Genomic DNA, 24982 nt, shown 5'->3' with positions numbered 1-24982 from the left:
TACGCTGCTCTCCTCCAATCAGGAGCAGGTCCTACAGTTTATTGGTTGAACTGGAGGCAGCTGTGTAGAAGCTGTTTCTCCCTTCTCAGCGCCATATTGTGGGAGAGCAGATGCATAGAATAAGTCTTAATTCCAGTAACTTAGTCTAGTCCAAGTTGCTCCCCACAATAATAATACAAAACTGGAAACAATATAAATGTCAGCGAAATGGAGAACTTGTGAATCTTCATATAGGATACTAGCAGTAAAAATTAGCAAACTGCTGCTACATGGAACAATATCAATGAATCTCACAAACATTTAAAAGAAGCCAAGTATAAAGGAAAATATACAATATCACCCCATTTATATGTATATAACATTCAAGGATAGACCAAACCAATTTTAATGTTAGAACTTATGCTATTGATTACCTTAGGTATAAAGGGTAGGATTGATTAGGAAAGGTTGCAAGAGGAGTCTCTGTTCATTGAGCTTGTACACTTACAAGATTTGTGTGTATGTTATGTTTCAATATAAATTTTTTTCCAAATGAGATAGTTTCTGTAAAATGTCTAGCATAATTGAAATTAGCACTCATTGAAAATGTTCAGTGATTGGCAACATTAGCTATTTACTATGATTTAGTTCTCTGCAATGACAAGGGACAGAGTGGTGCTGTCCTATAGAACTTTCTGCAGTGACTGAAATGTTCTGTATTTGTGTTGTACAGTTCCACACCCACCAACCACATGTGGCCTTTGGCTATTATATTGGACAATGTAAACATGGAATATTGCCATGGGGAATGAGTAAGTGAATAAGAATGGCAATGAAGTTTTTTAAACTGAACAAATCAAGAAACCGAAAGGCTAGAATGTTGGATAAATTGTGCATATATACATTAGAGGACATGCAGGAGAATGGCAAGGTCCATTAGGAGAAGGAGACTGTTAGCTAGATGCCAGAGACTTAAAGAAGCCTTCCTGGAGAGGAGATAATAGTGTAATGGATCAGAAAGAAACACTTTGTCCCTGTGTGGATTACCTCAGGTATTTAGGGAGACTTGTTTGTGAAGCACAGTGTAGGTAGTGAAGAGCCATTGAAGGGGAGGGTCTCTTGGAGATGGTCAGCAGCAGCAGCAGACGCTGCAAAACACTCAGAATTAGTACAGTGGTCCTTGGAGACCTGTGCAAGAAACTTGATGCTGTGAGAGGAAGGAGGCTAGACTGCAAGAGTGGAAGAAAGGTTAAGGCATGGCCAATTTGCAAAAAATCTCTCTCTGAAAGTGATGAGAGGGGAGGTGGGGGTTAGAGGGAGAGGTGAAGTTTTCTATTGTTTCACAAATAGTAGAGAATTGAGTTTGAGAAATGATTTTTTGAAGAAAAGATTTGTTTATTTATTTGAAAGGCCAAGTTACAGAGAGGCAGAGAGAGGAAGAGAGGTCTTTTTTTTTTAAGATTTATTTTATTTATTTAAAAGAGTTACAGAGAGAGGTAGAGACAGAGAGGTAGAGACAGAGAGGTCTTCAATCTGTTGGTTTACTCCTCAGATGGCCACAACGGCCAGAGCTGCGCTGATCTGAAGCCAGGAGCCAGAAGCCTCTTCCGGGTCTCCCACGTGGGTGCAGGGGCCCAAGGACTTGGGCCATCTTCTACTGCTTTCTCAGGCCATAGCAGAGAGCTGGATTAGAAGAGGAGCAGCCAAGACTAGAACCAGTGCCCATATGGGATGCTGGCACTTCAGGCCAGGGCTTTAACCCGCTGAGCCACAGCATCGGCCACGGGAGAGAGAGATCTTCCATCTGCTGGTTCATTCCTCAAGTGGCCGAAACGGCCAGAGCCAGAAGCTTCTTCCAGATCTCCCATATGGGTTCAGGGGCCCAAGGACTTGGGCCATCTTCTACTGCTTTCCCAGGCCACAGCAGAAAGCTGGATCAGAAGTGGTACAGCCAGGTCTTGAAACCACTGCCCTTATGAGATGCTGGCACTGCAAGTGGCGGCTTTACCTTCTGTGCCACAGTGCCGGTCCCATGGAATGATTTTTCAAAAACTACGCTTTCAGTATGTGGAAGAAATGTTGAGATGGTGCATATGTAGGATCTCTGGGAGGTGGGGAGGAAGGAAGCTGGGTGATAACAGTGGAAGGCTGGTTTGGGCCAAGTTTTGAACAGTCTTGAAAGGCATTATGAAGTAATGTTGGCTTTATGTAGTAGTTCAGGCAGAGTCATGGAAGATTTCAAATCTTTGGATCTCCTATAAGAGTCTGTGCTTTAGGAATGTTACTGTGTGTGTGTGTGTGTGCATGTGTGTGCGTGCACACCCGCGCACGCTTTAGAAATGTTTCTCGGCCAGTGCAGCGGCTCACTAGGCTAATCCTCCACCTTGCGGCGCCGGCACACCGGGTTCTAGTCCCGGTTGGGGCGCCGGATTCTGTCCCGGTTTCCCCCCTTCCAGGCCAGCTCTCTGCTGTGGCCCGGGAGTGCAGTGGAGGATGGCCCAAGTGCTTGGGCCCTGCACCCCATGGGAGACCAGGAAAAGCACCTGGCTCCTGCCATTGGATCAGCGTGGTGCGCCGGCCGCGGCGGCCATTGGAGGGTGAACCAATGACAAAGGAAGACCTTTCTCTCTGTCTCTCTCTCTCACTGTCCACTCTGCCTGTCAAAAAAAAAAAAAAAATGTTTCTCTATATAGTGAGGACTATGAATTAGATGATGGCCAGACTGAAGGCAGATTGCATTACCAAGCAAGAAATAAAGAAAACCTGTATTAGAACAATAGCTGTGAGAATGCAGAAGAGTTAGTGAACCTAAGATAATAGTTCAGAGATAGAATGAGCACATCTTGTGATAATGGAATGAATAAGAATTTGTATAGATAGAACTTGTATAGTTATTCCAGTATGGGATCCTGGCATCCTAACTACTGCGCCCCATACCTGACTCTGATTTTGTAAAAAAGGTCTGTGCATGAATGAATGAGTGGATGACTACTGCTATCATTATCTATTGGGAGAAAAGGAAGTAAACATGAGAGTTAGGAAACAGGCTATACAATATATTCATGGCTAATTTAATGTGTAAAAGATGGTTCTGGAGGCTTCTCTCTGACTTAACTGGGAACCCAAGATAAGGAAAAGCCATTTGGGAGTGGGTTGAATTACAATAGCATTATTGAGATAAGATTCATTTACCATGTAACTCACCCATATGCAGTTAATACATATATATATATATATATGTATGTATATATTATTTATTTTAAAGGCAGGGAGACAGAGAGAGAGAGAGAGAGCGGGAGAGACAAAAAGAGAGAGATCCTCCATCTACTGGTTCAATTCCCAAACAATTGCAACTTGCCAGATTGGGCCAGGCTGAAGTCAGGAGCCAGGAAACCCATCAAGATCTCTGATGAGGGTGGGAGGGGTCCAAGTACCATCATCCATTGCCTTCCCAGACACATTAGCAGGAAGCTCAATTGAAGCAGAGCAGCTAGGATTTGAACAAGTGCTCTGATGTGGGATGTTTAACTCACTGTGCCACAACACTAACCCCTAAGATTGACATTCACCATGTAAAGTTAAAAATGTTTTCTTTCTTCCCTAAAGAAACGTGGTACTCCTTATTTATCTCTAGCCCACTGAATTCCCCAACCCTAGGCAACCACTAATCTACTTTGTATGAATTTACCTATTCTGGATAATTCTTGTAAATGGAATTGTATAACACGTGGTCCTTAGTGACTAGCTTCTTTTTTTTTTTTTTTTTTTTAAAGACTTATTTATTTGAAAGAGTTACATACAGAGAGAAGGAGAGGCAGAGAAAGAGAGAGAGAGAGAGGTAGGTCTTCCATCTGCTGGTTCATTCCCAAATTGGCCACAATGGCAGGAGCTGTGCTGATCCGAAGTTAGGAGCCAGGAGATTCTTCCGGGTCTCCCACGTGGGTGCAGGGGCCAAGGACTTGGACCATCTTCTACTGCTTTCCCAGGCCATAGCAGAGAGCTGGATTGGAAGTGGAGCAGCCAGGACTCGAACCAGAACCCATATGGGATGCTGGCACTGCAGGCAGCAGCTTTATCCGCTATGCCACAGCACTGGCCCCAGTGACTAGCTTCTTTTACTTAGCATACTCTTTTCAAGGTTCATCAAGTAGAGATTGCTTTTTGCCTTGTTACACTCACCTTTTTGCATGCTTTATCTCTTTTGGAAAAGTACCTTCAAAGCAAGGACTATTGTCAGATATTCCAGAGTTGTATGTAGTATACATGTTTGTAATAAGTTATAACTCAGCAAGTACTTGAAAGATCATAAGTTGGAAGGTTAATTTATTTCACCACAAAATTCATAAAATAACCAGAATGAACTGCTCCCATGTATTCTTATACACTGAGGTTTGTGTGTATTTGGAATAGATGGATACCATGCCAATGATGACCTGGTACTGGTTCTGCCAGTAACTCTTTGTGTGACCTTGGATAAGTCATTATACTCTCTGGAGGCACTTTGCTTGTCTAAAAATAGGAATTAAGTTTATCGCTCAATCTGATTCTGAGGAGTAAATAAGATAACTCTGGTAGTGAGATTTTGATAGAGTTGGGGTTCATCCAGATATTCTCAAGGAAGAAATTAATAAATGTTTGACTCCAAATGTCTTAGTCCCATAATAGGAGTAGTCCCCCATGTAGCCTTTCTTCATGGGATTGATATTTTGTCCCCTTGAAGTATTTTCATCCTCTTTTTTTTTTTTTCAAGGATTGTGGTTTTTTTTGTTTGTTTGTTTTGTTACATACTGTTTCTCATGTCACCAACCTGGGGCATATCACCTATCCCCTGTTCTCTAGTCTTTCTGGAATAATTAAGATATTTATTTCTCAAGGACAGTGAACAATAGATTCCCTATTTGCCTAGTTTTCTTTCTTTTAATTCTTATTGTCTTAAAAGGATGTATTAGTTGAAAATCTTTTAAAAATTTAAGGTTTAAAACCCACCCTATCAACCTTCCCAAAGCAAGCAACTTATACACATGATTCTTTACTCCCTGTCCCATTTACAGAGCTGTTTATCATTTCTTTAGAAAACATATATTTCATGTGTATTTGAGTGCCATGTGTCAAAATAAAATAATCCTTGATTTCCAAGACCTCATAGCAGTTCAGTGGGAGAAGGCAGACAGATAAATAGATAATCATAGTAGAGTGTGAAAGCGTAATAGCAGAGCAATGTAAAAGTGGTTATGTGAGCACCTGGAAGAAGGGTTTGGGACAGTGTTTTGAAACAAATGTCACTTGGTATTTCTGTGCTGACAATTATAACACAGAAGGAGCCTGATGAAGGATACCTGCTTGCTTTGAGCGTTACAGTAACCTGGTGAGGTATAGGTTTCTGACTCCCATTTTAGAGCGCGATATAAAGATCAGAAAGGTTCAGTGGCTGGCGCTTAAACACAGATTCTAGATTCAGCTTCCATGTTTGTCCTCTCCCCCTCCCACCACAGCCATGCCCCTTACGCATGGCATAGAAAAAGACCCATGAAAGGTATACAAGTGTCCTGCCAGCCTCTCTCCCTAGGATTTTCTCCTTCAGCAAAACTAGAGTCTCAGATGGCTGTTTTCTATGTCTAGTCTGCTTACAATGTCCTCGGTACATTGAGTATTCAAGGACTGTAGCAGTAGTGAATATTGCTGATGTCATTGTTTGCCTTATTGGGATTTTGCTCTTTGTTTCACAGGGAGCTGTGATTGGTATAGACGATGAGGACGACAGCACCTTCACAATAACTGTTGATCAGAAAACCTTCCATTTCCAGGGTGAGCTGAAAGAAGAGATTCTTTCTCTTCATAGTCCCGACTGCTTCTCTCCTCTTTTGGGTTGTTTGCTGGATGACTTGAATGGTTTTGCAACTGATCTTGCATGAACGAGAGCACAGGAACATTCTGGATGAAGTGGTACTGCAGGTTAGGCAGGGATTTGTATCTGCAGTGGATACAGATCTATTCAAAATGACTGTGGATCTGGCTGCAGTTGGAGATTAAAAATTTAAAGGATAAAAATCAGTGAAGGGAGAGAGTAATGGGCTGCTGCTGCTGCTGCTGGCTTGTGTTTACAGAAGGTTGCTGATCTTCTTTATCGAGGAGTATGATTCTGCTTCTGCATGAAGAGTTTAAAGACTGATTGGGAAGGTTGCAGTGTTTGTCCATGTAAACTCAAAATGTAAATGACATTGAAGCTAGTGGCATCCTTTGGCTTAAAGGTTTTGCTCTGCTTCATGAACTACAAGTTTGCATTCATTTCATCTGCATTTCATGTCTTGTCTACCAGCCATCATTTCTCTGCTATTATCCTTTTTATAGTTAATAACACCAATGCCATCTGCCACTGCTATGTTTCGGCATTGCATGCTATGGTTCACCGGTAGAAAGGGTAAGGTACTGTGTGATCATTCTTATTTCATCTTGCTTTGACAACTCTAAGCCAATAATAAAAGTCAATTTTAATGATTCTGTACTAATGTATCTCTTGTCTATTAGGAATGTCTAATAGTTTTGGTACTAATTTTTAGTTATCTTGCCTATCTAAAGTAACCTCTGTTTTACGTTTAAAGCAGTCCAAGAAGCTTAGAAATAAGGATATTTGTAGATGTTAGTACTGTCTCTGAACTACATTTGGCAATGCGCTATTACTGATGCTAGGTATATTGAAATCAATAAATACTAAGTAATTTTATAGCTAAAAATTGTTTGGATTATGAAGTCTGGCAGTCTCTAGGTATGTTAAAGCAGGTGTTCAGGCAGCTATTGTTCTGTGATAGGATAGTATATAGCTGTTATTTTTCTTCATTGTCTTGTTTAAGAAATTGACACATGGAAATGATATGCAGCTTATGTATGATAGAGACAAATTGCTGTACTTAGTAGTGATGTTTCTAATGCTTTCTCCTGTTCATCCGTAAATATTTACTGTTTGCTAATATTATTTATTCAGAACTGCTTAAAGAATTATATTGTCCTGAAAATTTTCATTATATTTAACTTAATGAAATATTTTAAATCCTGTTATGAAAGCCCAGAGTTTTTATTTTCAGATTAAATATATAATGCTGATTACATGCCAAAGCAAATCATTCCCAGACACTGGAACTCTATTTGAATGAAGTTGCATACTTTAATGCCGGTGAAGGCTGCGGTATGGAATTCTCTCCATCTGCAATTATGAAGGAGAAGTGTCTTTTGGATTTTCAGAATCTGTGTTGTTTGCATATTTAAAGGAAGGGAGACTTGTGTCTCTAGAACAAAGCACTTTAATCTTCTGATTTACTTTAAAATCATTTATGTTAATTGTATTTCCCCTTTAACATTCTCATAGTTATGTGGCATGTTTATAAAACAAGAGATTCCTCTAATGAATTATTTAAATGACAGTGATAAATAAGAATTAAACATATTTTTAAAATAGATTATCAGTTCCATGACTGTCTGATTAGTTTATTTTCTACTGTAATGGTTATGGGAGTCTTGGGCAGCATGAGATCTGACTTTTGCAAATTACTCAGTAAGACTATATATTTTTTTGCAATAATAAGTTATTTCACAGTCATACTTCCTTGCTCATCAGAAGATTTCTGCAAATTTGATTTTAAAAACCTTCTAAGTTTCTGATAGATCTTAAATTCTTTATTAGAACTCAAAGCAAATTTTGGCTGATATACATTAACATATATTTAAATATGCTGATTTTTAAATTTAATATGTTATAATTTTTGAAAGCAAATGAGGTATCATATATTCTGTCACCTATTAAAGAAAATTCTAGAATTTGCTCAGAAACATTCATTTATTCATTCAACAACTACATTTGACATTATTCTGGGGCTACAATATTATACAAAAGTCCTTGCCTGCTTGGGTCATCAATTCTGGCAGAGGAAGAAGCCAATAAACAAGTTAAACTAGTAAAATATAAGTAAATAAAATAAGAGTAATACCCAAGAACAAAAAAATAAAACAAAGGAGAAAATGAAATAGAAGTGAGGTTGTGTATGTGTTGGGGGGAGGGCATTGAAATTTTAGTTAGTAGACAAGAGAAGACTTTCACTGAGAATGATATCCCTTAATGAAAGTTGAAGAAAGTGAGGGAATAAGCTACCCAAGGGTATGTTGGGGAGGGAGGGTGGTGGGCACATCATTTCAGGCAGAGGAAACAGTAAGTGCCAAGGAATGTGCCTGCTATATTTGGAGAAGAATAAGAGACCAGTGCTGCATGCAACTAACCATGGGGAAGAGTAGTGGGAGTTAAGGTTCCAGAGATTGCAGGGAGCCCAGTTATGTGAGACCTTTATTTTATTGTATTTTATTGTTTGTTTATTAATTTGAAAGTCAGAGACATGGAGAGAGAGAGAGAGAGAGAGAGAGAGAGAGAGAGAGATTGATTTTCCACCTGCTACTTGACTCCCCAAATGGTTGCAATGCAGGGGCTGGGTCAGCCCTAAGCCAGGAGCCAGGAGCTTCTTCTGAGACTCTCACATAGGTGGTAGGGGTCCAAGGACTTGAGCAATCCTACACTGCTTTCCTAGTCAAATTAGCAGAGAGCTGGATTGGAAGTGGAGCAGCTGGAACTCAAACACATCTATATGGGATGCCAGCACTGTAGGCAGGTGGCTTAACTTTCTGCACCACAGCACCAGCCCCTATGTGAGGCCTTTATAAAGGAATTAAATTTTACTAAGAAACCATTTGAAAATTTTGAACATAGGAGTGACATAATGTGTTTTATGTTTTAGCATAATTGTTCTGGCCACTGTGTCAGGAATAAAATGCAAAGAGGCAAAGACAGAACAGAAAAACTATTTAGGAGGCTGTTGTAAACCCTGAGAGGGATAGTGATAGCTCCTACATGGTAGAAGCATGGTAGGAAGGCAGTGAGAAGTAGTTGAATTGTGTTTAATCAGTTTTATTGAAGTATAATTAACATAAAATGTACACATGTAGTTCAGTGAGTTTTAACAAATATATTTATACATAGTTACCATCACAATCAAGATATAGATCATTTCCATCACACCCCAAAATTCCTTTCTGCCTCTGTGGCTCAATCCTAACCCCCATCTGCTGGCCCAGGGCAACCATTGATCTGCTTTCTTTTTTCTTTTTTTTAAAGATTTATTTTATTTATTTGAAAGAGTTTCAGAGAGAGGTAGAGGTAGAGAGAAAGGTCTTCTATCTGATGGTTCACTCTCTAGTTGGCCGCAATGGCTGGAGCTGTGCCCATCCGAAGCCAGGAGCCAGGAGCTTCTTCCGGGTCTCCCATGTGGGTGCAGGGTTCCCAAGGACTTGGGCCATCTTCTACTGCTTTCCCAGGCCACAACAGAGAGCTGGATCAGAAGAGGAGTGGCTGGGACTAGAACTGGCACCCATATGGGATGCTGGCACTTCAGGCCAGGGCTTTAACCCACTGTGCCACAGCGCCAGCCCCTATCTACTTTCTATCATTTTAGATTAGATTTTTCCTTTGGGGAATGTCACGTAAATGGAATCAGTTATATGTGTGTACTTCTTTTGTCTTGCTTTGTTTTAGCTCAGTATAATGTTTTTAAGATTCATCCATGTTGTTGCATATATAGTAGTTTTGCTAAGTAACATTATATCATATGACCATATATTTGTTTTGGAAGTTGGACTATAGCATATGACAGCAACATAACATAAGTTGACCTTAAGATTTTTGGCTTGAGTAACAAGAATAGAGTTGCCATTCATTGAGGTAGAAAGGAGAAACTAGTTTGTGGGTGTGGTAATGGTGGGGAATGTGCTTATTAAACAATTTCTAGACGTCCACCAAATGTCCAATTGCAGATGTGAACTTGGAAGTTGGAGTGCAGAGTTCAGGGGAAAAGTTCAGGTTGGAGAAATAAATTTGGGAATCCTTGACATTTAGTTGGTTTTTAGAGCCACAAGAATTTGGGAGTAGTGTAGAGAGAAAAGAAATCCAAGTACTGAGTCCTGGAGCACAAAATGAAACAGAACCATAAATAATATTTAGAAGAAGCAATCAAATGAGAAGAAAAACCAGGTGCATGTGGTACACTGCAAGCCAAGAGAGAGGTGTTTCCAGGAGGATCAGTAACTGTGTTAAATGCTGCTGGCAGATCAAGAAACGATGGAGAAATGGTCACAGGGTTTAATAATGAGGAATTCATTAGTGACCTTGAGGAGAAAATTTTTAAGATAGGAGTATAGGTTAGTGCTTTCAAGTTCTTCAGTTAAGACAGTGTGAGAAATATAGTAGCAGCTGGAGAGGGAAGTGCAACAAGGGAGTTTTGTTTGTGAGTGTGAGTGTGTGTGTGTGCGTGTCTGAGTTTAGGATAAGTGAAATAAAAGCATGTTTCTGTATTGTTGATGTGATTCAGTAGACATAAGAGAGAAAGGAGGATTTGTTAGATCAGAAGGCAAGAGAGGGTGGGACACAATGGCAGGGGATGTTATTGCCTTTGGCCAGGAGCAGGGACAACTCATCCAGAGTAATATACCTGTGGTTGTTGATGAGGCCCTGAATGGATTCAAGCAGTGGTTAATGGGGAAGGAAGAGGAAATAGAGATTTCTTAGGAGGTAAATCTGTAGAACTGGCGATTGATTGGAAAAGGGAGGTGAGAGATTTAGAGTAGCAAGGGTGATGTTCTTGATTCTGCTTACTGCTGTTGCATGTTGTCAGTATCTTAAATAGAATCCAGGAGAACAGAGGTGGTAAGAGACTTCTTATGTTTGAGCTGTCTGTGGGACACAAAGGTGATGGTAACTGGATTCAAGTCTGGGTTGGAAAGGGAGATTTGTGGTCACCAACATTTTGTTGTTAGATGGAACTACATGTGAAAATTTGAATGATGTAGGGCTAGGCAGATAAATAAATCAGTGATTAAAGCTGGATACAGACTCTAACAATTTGGAGAGCTCGTATTCTGTTTAAAGGATTATCTGCCACTTACTTAGTTTTAGACAGTTATAGGCTTTTGGTAATGCTTGCTCAGTTGTTGCAAGATCATCCAGTTTTTCTAAAAGAAGCCAGAAACCAAGTTTTGTAGATGGGTTGAGTGTGTGTGTATGAAATCTCCACATTTCAAACCAATTTCTTGAGGCTAAATAAAGTGCATCTATGATTAGATAAAACGTTTGTATTTTCAGTTTTGGATTACAACATGGTGGTAGTGGATATGATCCTTCTTGGAGATCCAGGGTAACGAGAGCTGAGGATTAAACCTTGGATCACACTAGTAGAACCGCTAACAGGCTCAAAGGAATGATCAGAGACTATGATGAAAGCTATTAGATTCAAATGTATGAAGTTACTGTTTTTATAGGTCAAAATTAGTTCTATATCAGCAGTTCCTATGATTCAATCTACTAGAAATGAGATAGTCTATTAATGCACACTAATAATTTGAAAAAATATCCTGTTATGTGAATTTTATCTTCAAATAAAATTGCATCTATTTAATGATGTAATACATATGATTTGTACTGTTACTGATAATATAATTATAATGATAGGTAACATTTATTGAATATTTGTTTTATGTTAGGCACTATTCAGAATTTTACCTTTGCTAATGCTTTCAGTTCTCACTACCTTTTGAAGTGGTACCGTTATTATTTTATAGATAAGGAACCTAAGGACCATGGACATAACAGCTAATATGAGGGTACTTCAAAAAGATCATGGAAAATGGAATTAAGAGAGGAGTTTTATTTTGGTGCAGTTTTTTTTTGAAATTCATGCATAATTTTTGTCATAATAATTTTCCACAAACTTGTTGAAGACATTGCTATAAGGAAGACCTGAAATTTAAACACAAACAATTGTGCTCTAGAGCCATTCTTCTCTTAATTGTTGTAAAAATTATTATAAGGCTTTGTCAGCTAGTGTGAAACTTTCTAAAAAACATTTATTTATTTATTTGATTGATAGATTCATGGGAGAGGGGAAAGGAGCATATCTTCCATCAGCTGGTACATGCCAAATACTTGCAATAGCCAGAGCTGAGCCAGGCCAAAGACAAGAGCCAAGAATTCCATCTGGCTTTCCTACATGGGTGGAAGAAACCTAAATCTTGGACCATCATCTGCTGCCTCCCAGGAGCATTAACTGAAAGCTGGATCAGAAATGAGGAATAGCTAGTACTTAAACCAGGCACTCCGAAAGAGGATATGGGGGTCCATGGCAGAAGCTTAACTTACTGCGCCACAGTGCCTGCCACTGTAAATACCTTTTATTAGTTTATCAAACAAGAATTAATGTAAAACATAAGGAATTTTAAAATACAGTACAATTTAACACAATTTAAATATCTGATGACCACAGGGACAGCATTGTGGTACAGCAGGTTAGGCTGCCACTTGCAGTGCTGGCTTCCCATATGAGTGCCGATTTGAGTCCCTGCTGCTCCACTTCCAATCCAGTTCCCTGCTGATGGCCTGGGAGCAACGGAAGATGGCCCAAGTCTCTGGACCTCTACCATCCACTTGGGAGACCCAGATGGATTTCCTGGTTCCTGGGTTTGATCTGCCATTGCTGCCATTGCAGCCATTCGGGGAGTGAACCAGTAGATAGAAGATCTGTCTGTCTGTCTGTCTCTCATTCTTTTTCTAACACTGCCTTTCAAATAAATAAATAAATCTTAAAAAAAAAAAAATCTGGCAACGTAAATGTTGTATGTGTTCCCTTATTTGGTAGAAATAGTAGCAATAATAGTAGCGGTAACAGGGTCCGGCGTCGTGTCACAGTGTCACAGGCTGCTGCCTGTGGTGCCAGCATCACAAATGGGCGGGTGCTTTTTTTGATTCCCAGCTGCTCTACTTCTGATCCAGCTCCCTGCTAATGTGCCTGAGCCTAGGAAGCAGCAGAAGATAGCCCAAGTACTTGGGTCCCTGCACCTGTATGGGAGACCTGGAAGAAGTTCCTGGCTCCTGATTTTGGGAGCCAGGCCCAGCCCTGGCCATTGCAGCCATTTGGGGAGTGAACCAGCAGATGGAAGATGTCTCTCTCTCCCGTCTTCCTGTAACTCTGCCTTTCAAATAATAATAAATAACTCATTTTTAAAAAATGGTGTTAACAACTACTATTGCTACTACTAAATATGTTTTATGAACCAGGCATTGTTTAATAGCTACTGTATATTACTTATATAATTTATAAACTTCACAACTATGAAATCATTTTATTTTTAGTTTTTGAGTTGGAGAAACTGAGTTTAGAGAAGCTAAGTGGAAGAGTCACTATTAATGCCCAAATTGGTCTGGATCTGTGGTTCTTGAAGTGTTGCCTCTGTGTGTGTGTGTGGCGCGGTGGGGGCGGGAGGGGTCAACAGCATCTGGGAATTTGTCAGAAATGCAAATTCTTGTTTCCCCAAGACCCTCCCCATCCCCACTGCTGAGTCAGAAGCTGTGGAAATCAGCTCTCTCTAGTAATTATAATACATTCTAAAGTTTGAGAACCACAGATCTGGATCCAGTGATTTCATATAATGTTCCAGTTTACTTTGTTAGCAACCTTATCCTCAGCTTACATGGAAGAAAAATGGACAAGAGAGTTACCTGACTTGACTTTAATTTCATACTATATAGAGGGTATCTGCCTTAAGCAAACCCATGTATGTGAAAAGTCTAAAATTTTACAGTATGAAATTAGGGATTATATATGTGATTAGTCCTTTATAAAATCTCCAAGTTCAAAGGACTTTATTGGGGACATTTTCTAAAGCAATATATTTTCCAAAATGATTTCAAGTATGAAATTTGTTGGTAAATTTATTTGAATATGCTCTTTTTTTAAAAAAAGGGATTTATTTATTTATTTATTTGAGAGAGTTACACAGAGAGAAAAGGAGAGGAAGAGAGAGAGAGAGAGAGAGAGAGGTCTTCCATTTGCTGGTTCACTCTCCAGTTGGCCACAGTGATTGGGTTTGCACCGATCCGAAGCCAGGAGCCAGGAGCTTCTTATGGCTGTCCCACGTGGGTGCAGGGGCCCAAGGACTTGGGCCATCTTCTACTGCTTTTCCAGGCCATAGCACAGAGCTGGGTCGGAAGTTGAGCAGCAGGACTCGAACCAGCACCCATATGGGATGCCAGCACTGCAGGTGGGAGGTTTACCTACGACGCCACAGTGCCAGTTCCATGGAAATGCTCTTTAAACAATATAAGTTGCTGAAGACTAGATAAAACATTTTTAAGCATTAAAAATGCTTGAATTAAAAGAATTTTAATGAATTTCTTAGTGGAAATTATCTTTGGTCTGACAATGAACCTTTTCAACTCAGTTCATTAGAACTTGCTCATCTATTGCAATGCAAAATTACTACAAATAGCTCAGTGGTCAATGTTGTGGTGAAGGAGAGTGTTTAATTCAGAAAAGTTATATTGATCAAATATATTAGGGCAGTATCACCCCTACTACATTAACATCAGTCAGCTCAGCATGGCACATCTGCATCATTAATCATGTAGAAGATCAGACAGTAAATCATTAGACTAAACCACAGTTGAAGTCTTACATGTCTGCTGTTTTAAAAAATAATCATCTCAGCATTATCATTAGTAAACAGATGCTGTTATTTTTTATTGACTGTTGATTTAAAAAAAGTTCCCTTTACAGTTTTATATTTTTAATTTTATTTGATAACCACTTTCAAAATAAAATAATTTACAGACCTCATGTATTAGAAATAACAACTAATTCTCTAATTAAATGTTATAATTTTAGTAGGTGTAAAGTAGGGAAATGCTACTAAATTCATGTTTTAGGGATGTTTTATTACCATAAGAGAGTCTAATTTCACTGGTGTACCTTTCTGTTTCTTAATTTTCTTTCTGTTCAGGATCTTATCTGAATAATTGAAATTGTAATCCTCCCAAGTTTATGTAATGATGGGCTGTTTGGCTAAGATTAGAAAGGATAAATTTTTTTTTGACAGGCAGAGTTAGTGAAAGAGTGAGTCAGAGATAAAGTTCTGCAGCAGGCGCCATGGCTCACTAGGCTAATCCTCCGCCTTGCGGCGCCGGCACACCGGGTTCTAGTTCCGGTTGGGGTGCCGGATTCTGTCCCGGTTGCCCCTCTTCCAGGCCAGCTCTCTGCTGTGGCCAGGGAGTGCAGTAGAGGATGGCTCGAGTCCTTGGGCCCTGCACCCCATGGGAAACCAGAAGTACCTGGCTCCTGCCATCGGATCAGCGCGGTGCGCCAGCCGCGGTGGCCATTGGAGGGTGAAGCAACGGCAAAGGAAGACCTTTCTCTCTGTCTCTCTCTCTCACTGTCCACTCTGCCTGTCAAAAAAAAAAAAAAAAAAAAAAAAAAATAGGCCGGTGCCGCGGCTCACTAGGCTAATCCTCCGCCTTGCGGCGCCGGCACACCGGGTTCTAGTCCCGGTCAGGGCGCCGGATTCTGTCCCGGTTGCCCCTCTTCCAGGCCAGCTCTCTGCTGTGGCCAGGGAGTGCAGTGGAGGATGGCCCAAGTCCTTGGGCCCTGCACCCCATGGGAGACCAGGATAAGTACCTGGCTCCTGCCATCGGATCAGCGCGGTGTGCCGGCCACAGTGCGCCGGCCGCGGCGGCCATTGGAGGGTAAACCAACAGCAAAGGAAGACCTTTCTCTCTGTCTCTCTCTCTCACTGTCCACTCTGCCTGTCAAAAAAAAAAAAAAAACCTAAAAAAAAAAAAAATAAAAAAATAAAGTTCTTCCTTCTGTTGGTTCGCCCCCCAAAATGGCCACTACGGCTGGCGTGCTGCACCAATCTGAAGCCAGGAGCCAGGTGCTTCCTCCTGGTCTTCCATGTAGGTACAGGGCCCAAGGACTTGGGCCAAGAAAAGATAATTTTATTTTAAAAATTTTTTATAGTTTATTTGAGAGGGGAGGGAAAGAGAGAGATCTCTTCCAACCAATGGTGCATTCCCCAAATGCCTACAATGGCCAGAGCTGGGCCGTGCTAAAAGTGGAAGCAGTGAACTCATTTCAGTTCTCCCACATGAATGGCAGGAATCCAACTACTGGACCATTACTGCTGCTTCCCAGGGTCCACATTAGCAGGGAGCTGGAGTCAGGAGCTAGAGCCTGGCATTAGACCCAGGTTCTATAGTATGGGATGTATGCGTACATCAACTGCTAGACCAGATGGCCCTAGTTTTACTTTTTGTCTGTAATTTATATTTTTTCTTTCATTTTTTTTTAAAAAGTATTTATTTGAAAGTCAGAGTTAGAGAGAGGGAAAGAGGTCTTCCATCCATTGGTTCACTGCCCAAGTAACCCCAAGAAGTCATGAGCCAGGAGCTTCATCCGGATCTCCCATGTGGGTGGCAGGGGCCAAAGTACCTGGGCCATCTTTTGTTACTTTTCCCAGGCCATTTGCAGGGAGCTGGATCAGAAATGTTACAGCTGGGTCTTGAACTGGCACTTGTATGGGATACCCGTGTTGCAAGCAGCTGTTCTACCTGCTGTGCCACAACTCCACCCCCACCATTCCCTTTTCTAAAAAATTTTGTAAAAGTGATATCTGACGGGGCTGGCACTGTGGTATAATGGGTGAAGCTGCCATCTGCAGTACGAGCATCCCATTGCCAGTTTGAGTCTCAGCTGCTCTACTTCCTTTTTTTTTTTTTTTTTTTTTTTTTTTTTTTTTTTTTTTTGACAGTGAGAGGGAGAGACAGAGAGAAAGGTCTTCCTTCCGTTGATTCACTCCCCAAATGGCTGCCACGGCTGGTGCTGTGCCGATCCGAAGCCAGGAGCCAGGTGCTTCCTCCTGGTCTCCCATGCGGGTGCAGGACCCAAGCACTTGAGCCATCCTGTACTGCCCTCCTAGGCCACAGCAGAGAGCTGGACTGGAAGAGGAGCAGCAGGAACTATAACCCGGCGCCCATATGGGATGCTGGCACTGCAGGCAGAGAATCGATTAGCCAAGTGAGCCACGGCGCTGGCCCCTCCTTTTTTTTTTTTTTTTTTTTGTTGTTGTTGTTGTTGTTGTTGTTGTTAAAGATTTATTTATTTATTTATTTGAAAGAGTTATACAGAGAGAGAAGGAGGCTGAGAGAGAGAGGTCTTCCTTCCACTGGTTCAACCCCCAATTGGCCACAATGGTCGGACTGGGTCGATCTGAAGCCAGGAGCCTTTTCCAGGTCTCCCATGCGGGTGCAGGGACCAAGGACTTGGGCCATCTTTCTACTGCTTTCCCAGGCCACAGCAGAGCTAGATCAGAAGTGGAGCACCTGGGACTAGAACCAGCGTCCACATGGGATGTCAGCGCTGCGGGTGGCAGCTTTACCTGCTATGCCAAGTGCCAGCCCCTGCTCTACTTCTGATCCAGTTTTCTGCTATGGCCCAAGTATAGAAGATGGCCCAAGTCCTTGGGCCCCTGCACCCGCCTGGGAGACCTGGGAGAGGCTTCTGATTCCTGGCTTCGGATTGGTGCAGCTCCAGCCATTGCGGCCATCTGAGGAGTAAACCAGTGGATAGAAGACCTCTCTCTCTCTCTCTCTCTCTCTCTCTCTTCTCTCACTCTCTCTCTCTCTCTCTGCCTCTGCCTCTCTATAACTCTGCTTTTCCAATAAATAAAAACTCTGATTTTCAGATAAATAAATAAATCTTAAAAGAAGTGATATCTGATCACTATAGAAACATAGGAAAATATAAAGTAGTATAAAGATGACACTCATAACTGCCCATAATCCTACTACCTGATGATAATTGTTAATAACATTTTTATTTATTTATTTCTCATCTCTCAGTTATTTATAATTGATTCATTCTGTGTAGATAAGATTATCCAGACTTTCAATTCTAAATATTATATCATGACCATTTCCCATGACACTAAATGTCTGAAGAAAACATGATTTTCAATAGTTATATAATATTCCATCTTATGAATAATCAATCATATTTAGCCATTCACTTGTATTATATAGACTTTTCCTCTTAAATAATTCTGTATTGAGCATTCTTACAGTTAAATCTTTAACCAAATCTCTGTTTAACTTAGAATAGTTAGTCATAATATAATTGGTAAGAACAAAAGGCACAAATATTTTTTAAATTTCTGAGGCAGTTCTTCTAATTGCATTTTATATTTTTAATTTTTAATATTTATTTCAGAGAGATCTCTGCTGGCTCATTCCCTTAATGACCATAGTGGCTAAGAATGGTCTGGTTAAAACCAGGAGCTGGGAACTCAACCCAGGTCTCCCATGTGGGTGGCAGGGACCCAATCACTTGAACAATCTTTTTTTTTTTTTTTTTTTTCAAGATCTTCACTTATTTATTTGAGAGTTAAAGTTCCAGACAGAGGGTGGAAGATACAGAGAGAAAGGTCTTCCATCTGCTGATTGACTCCCCAAATGGCCGTATCAGCTGGAGCTGGTCCAATCCAAAGCCAGGAGCTAGGAGCTTCTTCTGGGTCTCCCATGTGGGTGCAGGGGCCCAAGCACCTGAGAGCCAGATGGGAAGAGGAGCAGCTGAGACATGAACCAGCACCCATATGGGAAGTTGGCAACGCAGGCAGAGGCTTAGCCCACTATGCCACAGCACTGGCCCCTTGACCCATCATTTTTACTGTCTCCCAGGATCTCCATTAGCAGGGAGCTGGAGTCAATACCTGGTATGAAATGTGGGCTAAACACCTTCCCCAGTTTCTTTTAGGAGAGATTGTTTTGATTTACACTCCTCTCTACTTCACCATACCCCTCCCCAGAACTTAGTAGTATAATTTTAAAAGTATGCAAGCTGAATGCTTTCCTCAAAATAAATATTTTAATGTGTTTATTTCTCATTTGGTGACTTGTTCATACCTTTATCCATTTTGTTGTTGTTGTTGAAGTGTTTATCATTTTTTAATGTCCTTCTTTTTGAAAGTAAACAGGAAATAATCTTAGACTTATTAATTCTGAGAAATTGCTGATTTGTACTGTTAAGTAATTTTTTTTTTTTAGTTTGGAACACATTACTTGGTAGGTATTAGTATGAAGGTAAATAATGAAAAATATTTCCCTACTTTGGTATAAAAATGTATATCTGAAAATGCCCATGAAAGTAGACTGTATGAGTTGAGGAAAGACTTGCATGATATAGAAAGGTATATATTTTTTTCTCTTCACTTTTTATAACTTGTGTTGCCACCTCCCCTTAGAAGTCGTAAGCCCTGAAGGGGAGGGGTATTCTTATTACATTTTATAAGTTTTAATAACTCCTGGCATTCTAGATGTAATATTTATTCATAAATAGGCAACTAACTTGTAAGTTGAATTCTGAGGAGTATTTCATTGGTGATAAAGATTTGCTGTATTCAGCATGCTTAATGATTTTTCAATTATTATGTTTGCAAAAACATTGTCACTCCCATTGGCACTTTAATCTTTTTGTTCTTATACTCAGCAAAAGAATGGTAGAATAGAAATATATTCAAATAGTTTCATGAGCACTACTCTTCAAATAGAAATGCTGATATGCCACAGAAACTAAATTGTTGCCTGGCAGTCCTTATACAATGTGATAGTACTAAATGTCCATTTACTGCCTATTTAAGAATATTTTAATTTTTCTCTGATGAGTCAATATAAGAAAGTGCAGGTCCTATGAAAGTTTAGTAGTCAGTACTGCTTGTGTAAGTTTTGTTTGTCAAAGTTTCTCCTGTGTTCAGTGTATATCCAGGTTGAGGCTTATCACTGGGCAAGGGCCCAACTAGGACATTGCTTGAGAGAGATGAGCATGAGTCATGGCCTGAGGCAGAGATGAGCAGGTCTGTCATCAAGTGTGGGCGGCCTGGATGCCTGGTCAGAGAAGCCCAAGAATATTCCCTGAAGGAACTTGAAGTGCAAAGAGTCAGACATTGACCCATTCATTGCCTGTTTAATTTCATTCCTGTTCTGACTGCACAGTTTTCTTACTATAACAACAGAGGGACATTCCAGGTTGTCGAGGGAAACAAACCAATGTATCTTCTCATCTTTATTCCTCCTTTGTAGAGGAAATGCTACAATCCTAAGAAAACTAGATGTTGAGCACCAGGTTACTAGCATCAGTTTAAGCATTGTGATTTGGTGTAAATTATTATAAGTTCTGAATTGTAGAGAGGGCTGAATCATTGGTACTTTACTACATCTAGATTGTGTTTTATAAGATAGAATTAAACCTTGTGGAATGTCCTGGGGTTATGTTTAAGGTTATTCTGCAGCCTTGGTCTGGGGATATATGCTTTCTGAAAGAAAGATGAATATAGTATACTATAAGAAAGATGAATATAATATATATAATATATACTCTATATGTTTATATAATATAATATAAAATGTAATATACACAGCTTATAGCTAAATATAGAGAAGGAAGGAGATAGCCTGCTGCTAGCTCTCTACCCTGGGCTGAATTCCTTGGAGAGCTACTGAGGACAGAGTAAAGCCTTCAGCAAGGTTGTTCATTAGGAATATTTTAATAATGCAGAAATGCCTTTATTTTATACCTTGAGTAAATATTTATATACTTTTCTTTTTAAAGTCTAAAGGACTTCCTTATCCTCACTGTCCCCGGTATATAAGGAAGTATGGAGTAACATCTTTTTTCAGAAAACTCTGAGCACTTTAAGAAAACATTAAAGTCAATTGTTATAAGTTCTATTGATTTGATTCTATCACTTTGTTGGACCACATTTATTTTGGCCTTACTGGCTTTGGAAGCAGACAAAAGAAGTAGGGAGCCAGTGCTGTGGTACAGCAGATTAAGTCATTGCTTACCGCTGCCATCCCATGTTGGAGTGCTGGTTTGAGTCCTGGCTGTGCATGCTTCTAATCCAGTTTCCTGCTGGGAAGGCAGCAGGAGATGACCTAAGTACTTGGGCCCATGCCACCCATGTGGGAGACCAGAGTGGAGTTCTTGGCTCCCTGCTTGCTTCAGCCTAGCACAGAATTTCTCTTTTTATCTCTGTCAGCCTGCCTTTCAACTAAATAATCTAAAAAAGAAAAAGAATGAAGTAGCAAATTCTCTTTTCTTATGGATGTAGTCACTTGCCTTTTTTTTTTTTAAGTTTTCTGCCTTTCTTTCCTTTTTTCTTTTTTTTTAAAGATTTATTTCTTTATTTGCAAGTCAGAGTTACAAAGAGAGAGGAGAGGCAGAGAGAGAGAGAGGTCTTCCATTCCCTGGTTCATTCTCCAATTGACCACAACAGCCAGAGCTGTGCCAATCCAAAGCCAGGAGCCAGGAGCTTTTTCCAGGTCTCCTACATGGGGTGCAGGGGCCCAAAGACTTGGGCCATTTTCTACTGCTTTCCCAGGCCATAGCTGAGAGCTGGATTGGAAGTGGAGCAGCAGGGTCTCAAACCGGCACCCATATGGGATGCTGGTGCTTCAGGCCAGGGCATTAACCCGCAGCACCACAGTGCTGGCCCCCTCTTCCTTTATTTTCTAACAGGCATTTTTTTTTTTTTTTCTGTTTCCTAGCATTGACTAACTTAAAAAGTTCCGTGATTGTGGGCCATCATTCTTTTCTGAATAAGCCTTAGTAATCAGTGGAAGTAAATTTGAAGTTCTCTATTTCTTCTCATGAACTGAAACTTTGGCTTTGGTTTCTCAAGATGTTCTTATCCTGTCTCCCTTCCCTTCTTCAGACTGCATTAAAGAAATATTACACATTTTTAGCCTTTTCTGGAAAAGGGAGTACCTTCTAGCAACACATATTTGAGTATTTACTGTTAATTAATAAATTCAGTATATTCAATGAAATTTTTTAAGACTTTGATTATTATTATTATTTGAAAGGTGGCAAAGAGAGAGGCAGAGGGGAAGGAAGAGAGAGAGAGCGATTTCTTCCATCCCCTGGTTTACTACTCAGATAATTGCAATGTCCAGGGCTGGGCCAGGCTGTAGTCAGGAGCTTAGAATTCTGTCCACGTCTCCCACATGGGTGCAGGGGCCCAAACACTTGGACCATCTTCCATTGCTTTCCCAGGTACATTAAGAGGAAGCTAGATTGGAAGTGAAGCAGCTGGAACTTGAGTCAGCACCCAAATGGGATGCCAGCATCACAGGGAGTAGCTTAAACCGCTCTACCAAAATGCCGGTCGCTCAATAAAACTTGTGATAATAAGATTCTTGAAGAGATCAGGTTTACTGAATTTGAGGTTAATCGAGTCTGACATTCTATAAGCCCAAAATAAAAGTCTTACCTACTTGTTGTGTGGAACAACACTTCCATTTACCCAGCTAATCTAATTTGAAGCCTTCTCTTTCCCAATATTTGCATTCTCCACTTTCTACCTACATGTGGTTAGTTACCCTTTCCACTGGATTCTAGTTTTCCTTTGGTCAGTAACTTAGTGAAATGGCCCAGGTTTTTATCACTTCTTCCCTTTGCATTTTCTGTAGCCATTTTAACTTCTTTCTGTCCCTGTCCTGCCAAAATGCCTTCCTTACTAATGTCTGAGTAGGCTCTAAAACCATCCTGTGCCTAACATTTTTCTACTCATCTTGGTTTTAAAGGTTGAAACTCAAATCATGATTTTTCTAAAGTTCAAGATTAAGGAATAGCAGCCCCCCCCCCCCCCCACACACACACAAAGATTAGGCCTTCACTAAAACCTGGACTTAGAAACATCTGCGAGAACTAAAATTATTAGGAATATTTAAATATACATTTGTGAATTTTCACAGACCAGTAATAATTTGACTTAGAATCATGTAATTTTAGAATGAATTGAAAAGAACCCAATAAAATATATCATCTGGTTTTCTTTCTTCTTTTTTGAAAAATTTATTTATTTGAAAGAGTTAGAGAAAGAGAGAGAGATCTTCCCTTTACTGGTTCACTCCCCACATGTCTGAAACAGCAGATATTGATTGGGCCAGGCTGAAGCCAGGAGCCAGAAACTTCTTCCAAGTCTCCCATGTAGGTGCAGGGGCCCAAGCATTTGGGCTGTCTTCTGCTGCTTTCCCATGCCCATTAGAGGAAGCTGTGGTGTAGCAGGGTAGGCCACCACTTTGCAATCCTGGGACTTGAGCTGATGACCGTATGGGATGGTGGCTCTGCAAGGCGCTGGCCTACCCTGCTATGCCACAACAATGCCAACCCCATCTGATTTTCTTTGTCTGCTTGACTAAATCAACATATCCAGCTGCTGAATACAATGTTGACTGTTGTTGTAGATTCATGATACTGCATCAGATAATCAAAAGCTGAAGTAGTAGGGAGAAATAATTTTTTTTTAGATATTTGCTTGTGTTTTATTTGACAGTTTTAAAGACTTCAGCTAAAACTACTCATATATTTAAAAAAAAATTGTAGCGCTTTAATAAGAAATTAAGAAAAAATGGGGGCTGGTATTGTGGCACAATGGGTTAAGCTTCTGCTTGCAACACTGGCATCCCATATTACAGTTCTGGTTTGATTCCCAGCTGCTAAACTTGGACCTGGATGTTGTCATTTGACCAGCAGATGGAAGATCTTTTTTCTGTCTCCCTGTCTGTGTTGTGCTGCCTTTCAAATAAATGAATAAATCTTTGTAGCAAAGAAAAGTAATTTTTTAGAAAGTCTAACCTGTTTTTAGATTTCAGATGTAAAAATGGAACTTGATATTGAAGATTGAAACCAATATTTCATTATTCCTCATTAAACAATTATCTATTGATCACTTCCTTGCCTGACATGCTTCTAATGGCTTGGGATACATCAGTAAATAAAAGATCTCTGATTTTGTAGATTTTACATTGCAGTGACAGGAGACAGACAATAATTAATAGCAGGAATGTTTAAAGGGATAAGTACAATAAAAAAAATAGTAGAGCAGGATAAAGGGAATTAGTTAATGTTGGCTTGGGGGCCAGGCTTTAGCATATGCTTATCAGGATAGTTTGTTTAGAAGGTATCCTTTGAGAAGGTGACAGGTTATCATTTGTCCTGTAATTATGAGTATCAGATTGCTTTAAAAACATCAGGTTTTGAGAATTAATAAAATACAGATCAGATTCTGTTCCAGACCTCAGGGAACACACAGTTGAGCAAGGGAAGAGATAAAAATGTAAAATAAACGCAACAGTGTAGTCTTACAGATGCTTTGATAGAAGCATTTGTAGTCATGTGCTGCATAGCAATGTTTTGATCAACCATGGATCATATATTTATTGGTAGTTTCATATTATAATGGATCTTAAAAAATTCTGATCACCTAATGAGATCACACATGTGTTTTTGGTGATCTTGGTGTGAACAAACCTACTGCACTGCCAGTTGTATAAAAGTATAGCATATACAATTATGTACCATATATAATATGTGATAATAAACTGTTACTGGTTTATGTATTTATCTTTTATTATTATTTTAGAGTATACTCCTACTTACAGAAAAAAAATTACTGTAAACTGTTACTCCAACAGCAACCTCATATACCCACACTTGCCGTGTCTCTTGATTGCATCAAGAGGCCATATTTGAGTGACTGGCTTGTACCAACTGTATTTGTATAGGTGCACTCTATGATGTTCACCCTATGAAGAAATCACCAAAGGACACATTTCTCAGAATGTATCTGCAACGTTAGGTGCTGCATGATTGTAGAGTAAGACACACAGACCTTTCTCTTTCTAATCTCACTTCATGTCTGCCCTTATTGTTATAAGTACTTTATTTAAAACTTCTGGATTATTGAAGTATTGGCTTAGATTGCTTTATACTTAGTTATGTGAATTGTTAATTCTTTCTCTATACCTCTGTATTACCTTTTTTTAAAAATTTTTATTTATTTATTTATTTTGACAGAGTTAGACAGTGAGAGAGAGAGAGACAGAGAGAAAGGTCTTCCTTCCATTGGTTCACCCCCAAATGTCCTCTGCAGCCGGTGCTGCGCCGATCCAAAGCCAGGAGCCAGGTGCCTCCTCCTGGTCTCCCATGCAGGTGCAGGGGCCCAAGCACCTGGGCCATCCTCCACTGCCCTCCCGGGCCACAGCAGAGAGCTGGACTGGAAGAGGAGCAACCGGGACTATAACCCGGCGCCCATA

General features: G+C 40.1%; 1 protein-coding gene across 21 annotated transcripts in view; it reads left to right on the top strand.

Moving 5' to 3' along the window:
• The window catches only part of OSBPL9 (oxysterol binding protein like 9), a 188901-nt gene that overhangs the window by 65033 nt on the left and 98886 nt on the right, over window positions 1–24982 (top strand). For 15 of the 21 annotated variants that reach the window (XR_016211030.1, XM_070078517.2, XM_008265262.5 and 12 more), the window contains one exon: window positions 5706–5784. The exons of the other annotated variants lie outside the window; for them this stretch is intronic. Coding sequence is in view for 11 of the 15 variants with exons in the window: in XM_070078517.2 (XP_069934618.1) it covers window positions 5706–5784 (79 nt within the window). In the remaining 4 variants the exon portion in view is untranslated. The remainder of the gene's footprint in view (window positions 1–5705; window positions 5785–24982) is intronic. 21 annotated transcript variants of the gene reach the window in all.

The sequence above is a fragment of the Oryctolagus cuniculus genome, chromosome 7 (assembly GCF_051225735.1).
Source record: "Oryctolagus cuniculus isolate XC-2025 breed Fujian yellow rabbit chromosome 7, ASM5122573v1, whole genome shotgun sequence".
Lineage (NCBI taxonomy): Eukaryota > Metazoa > Chordata > Mammalia > Lagomorpha > Leporidae > Oryctolagus > Oryctolagus cuniculus.
The sequence above is the reverse complement of the archived record's forward strand: the minus strand, read 5'-3'. Positions and strand labels throughout refer to the sequence as shown.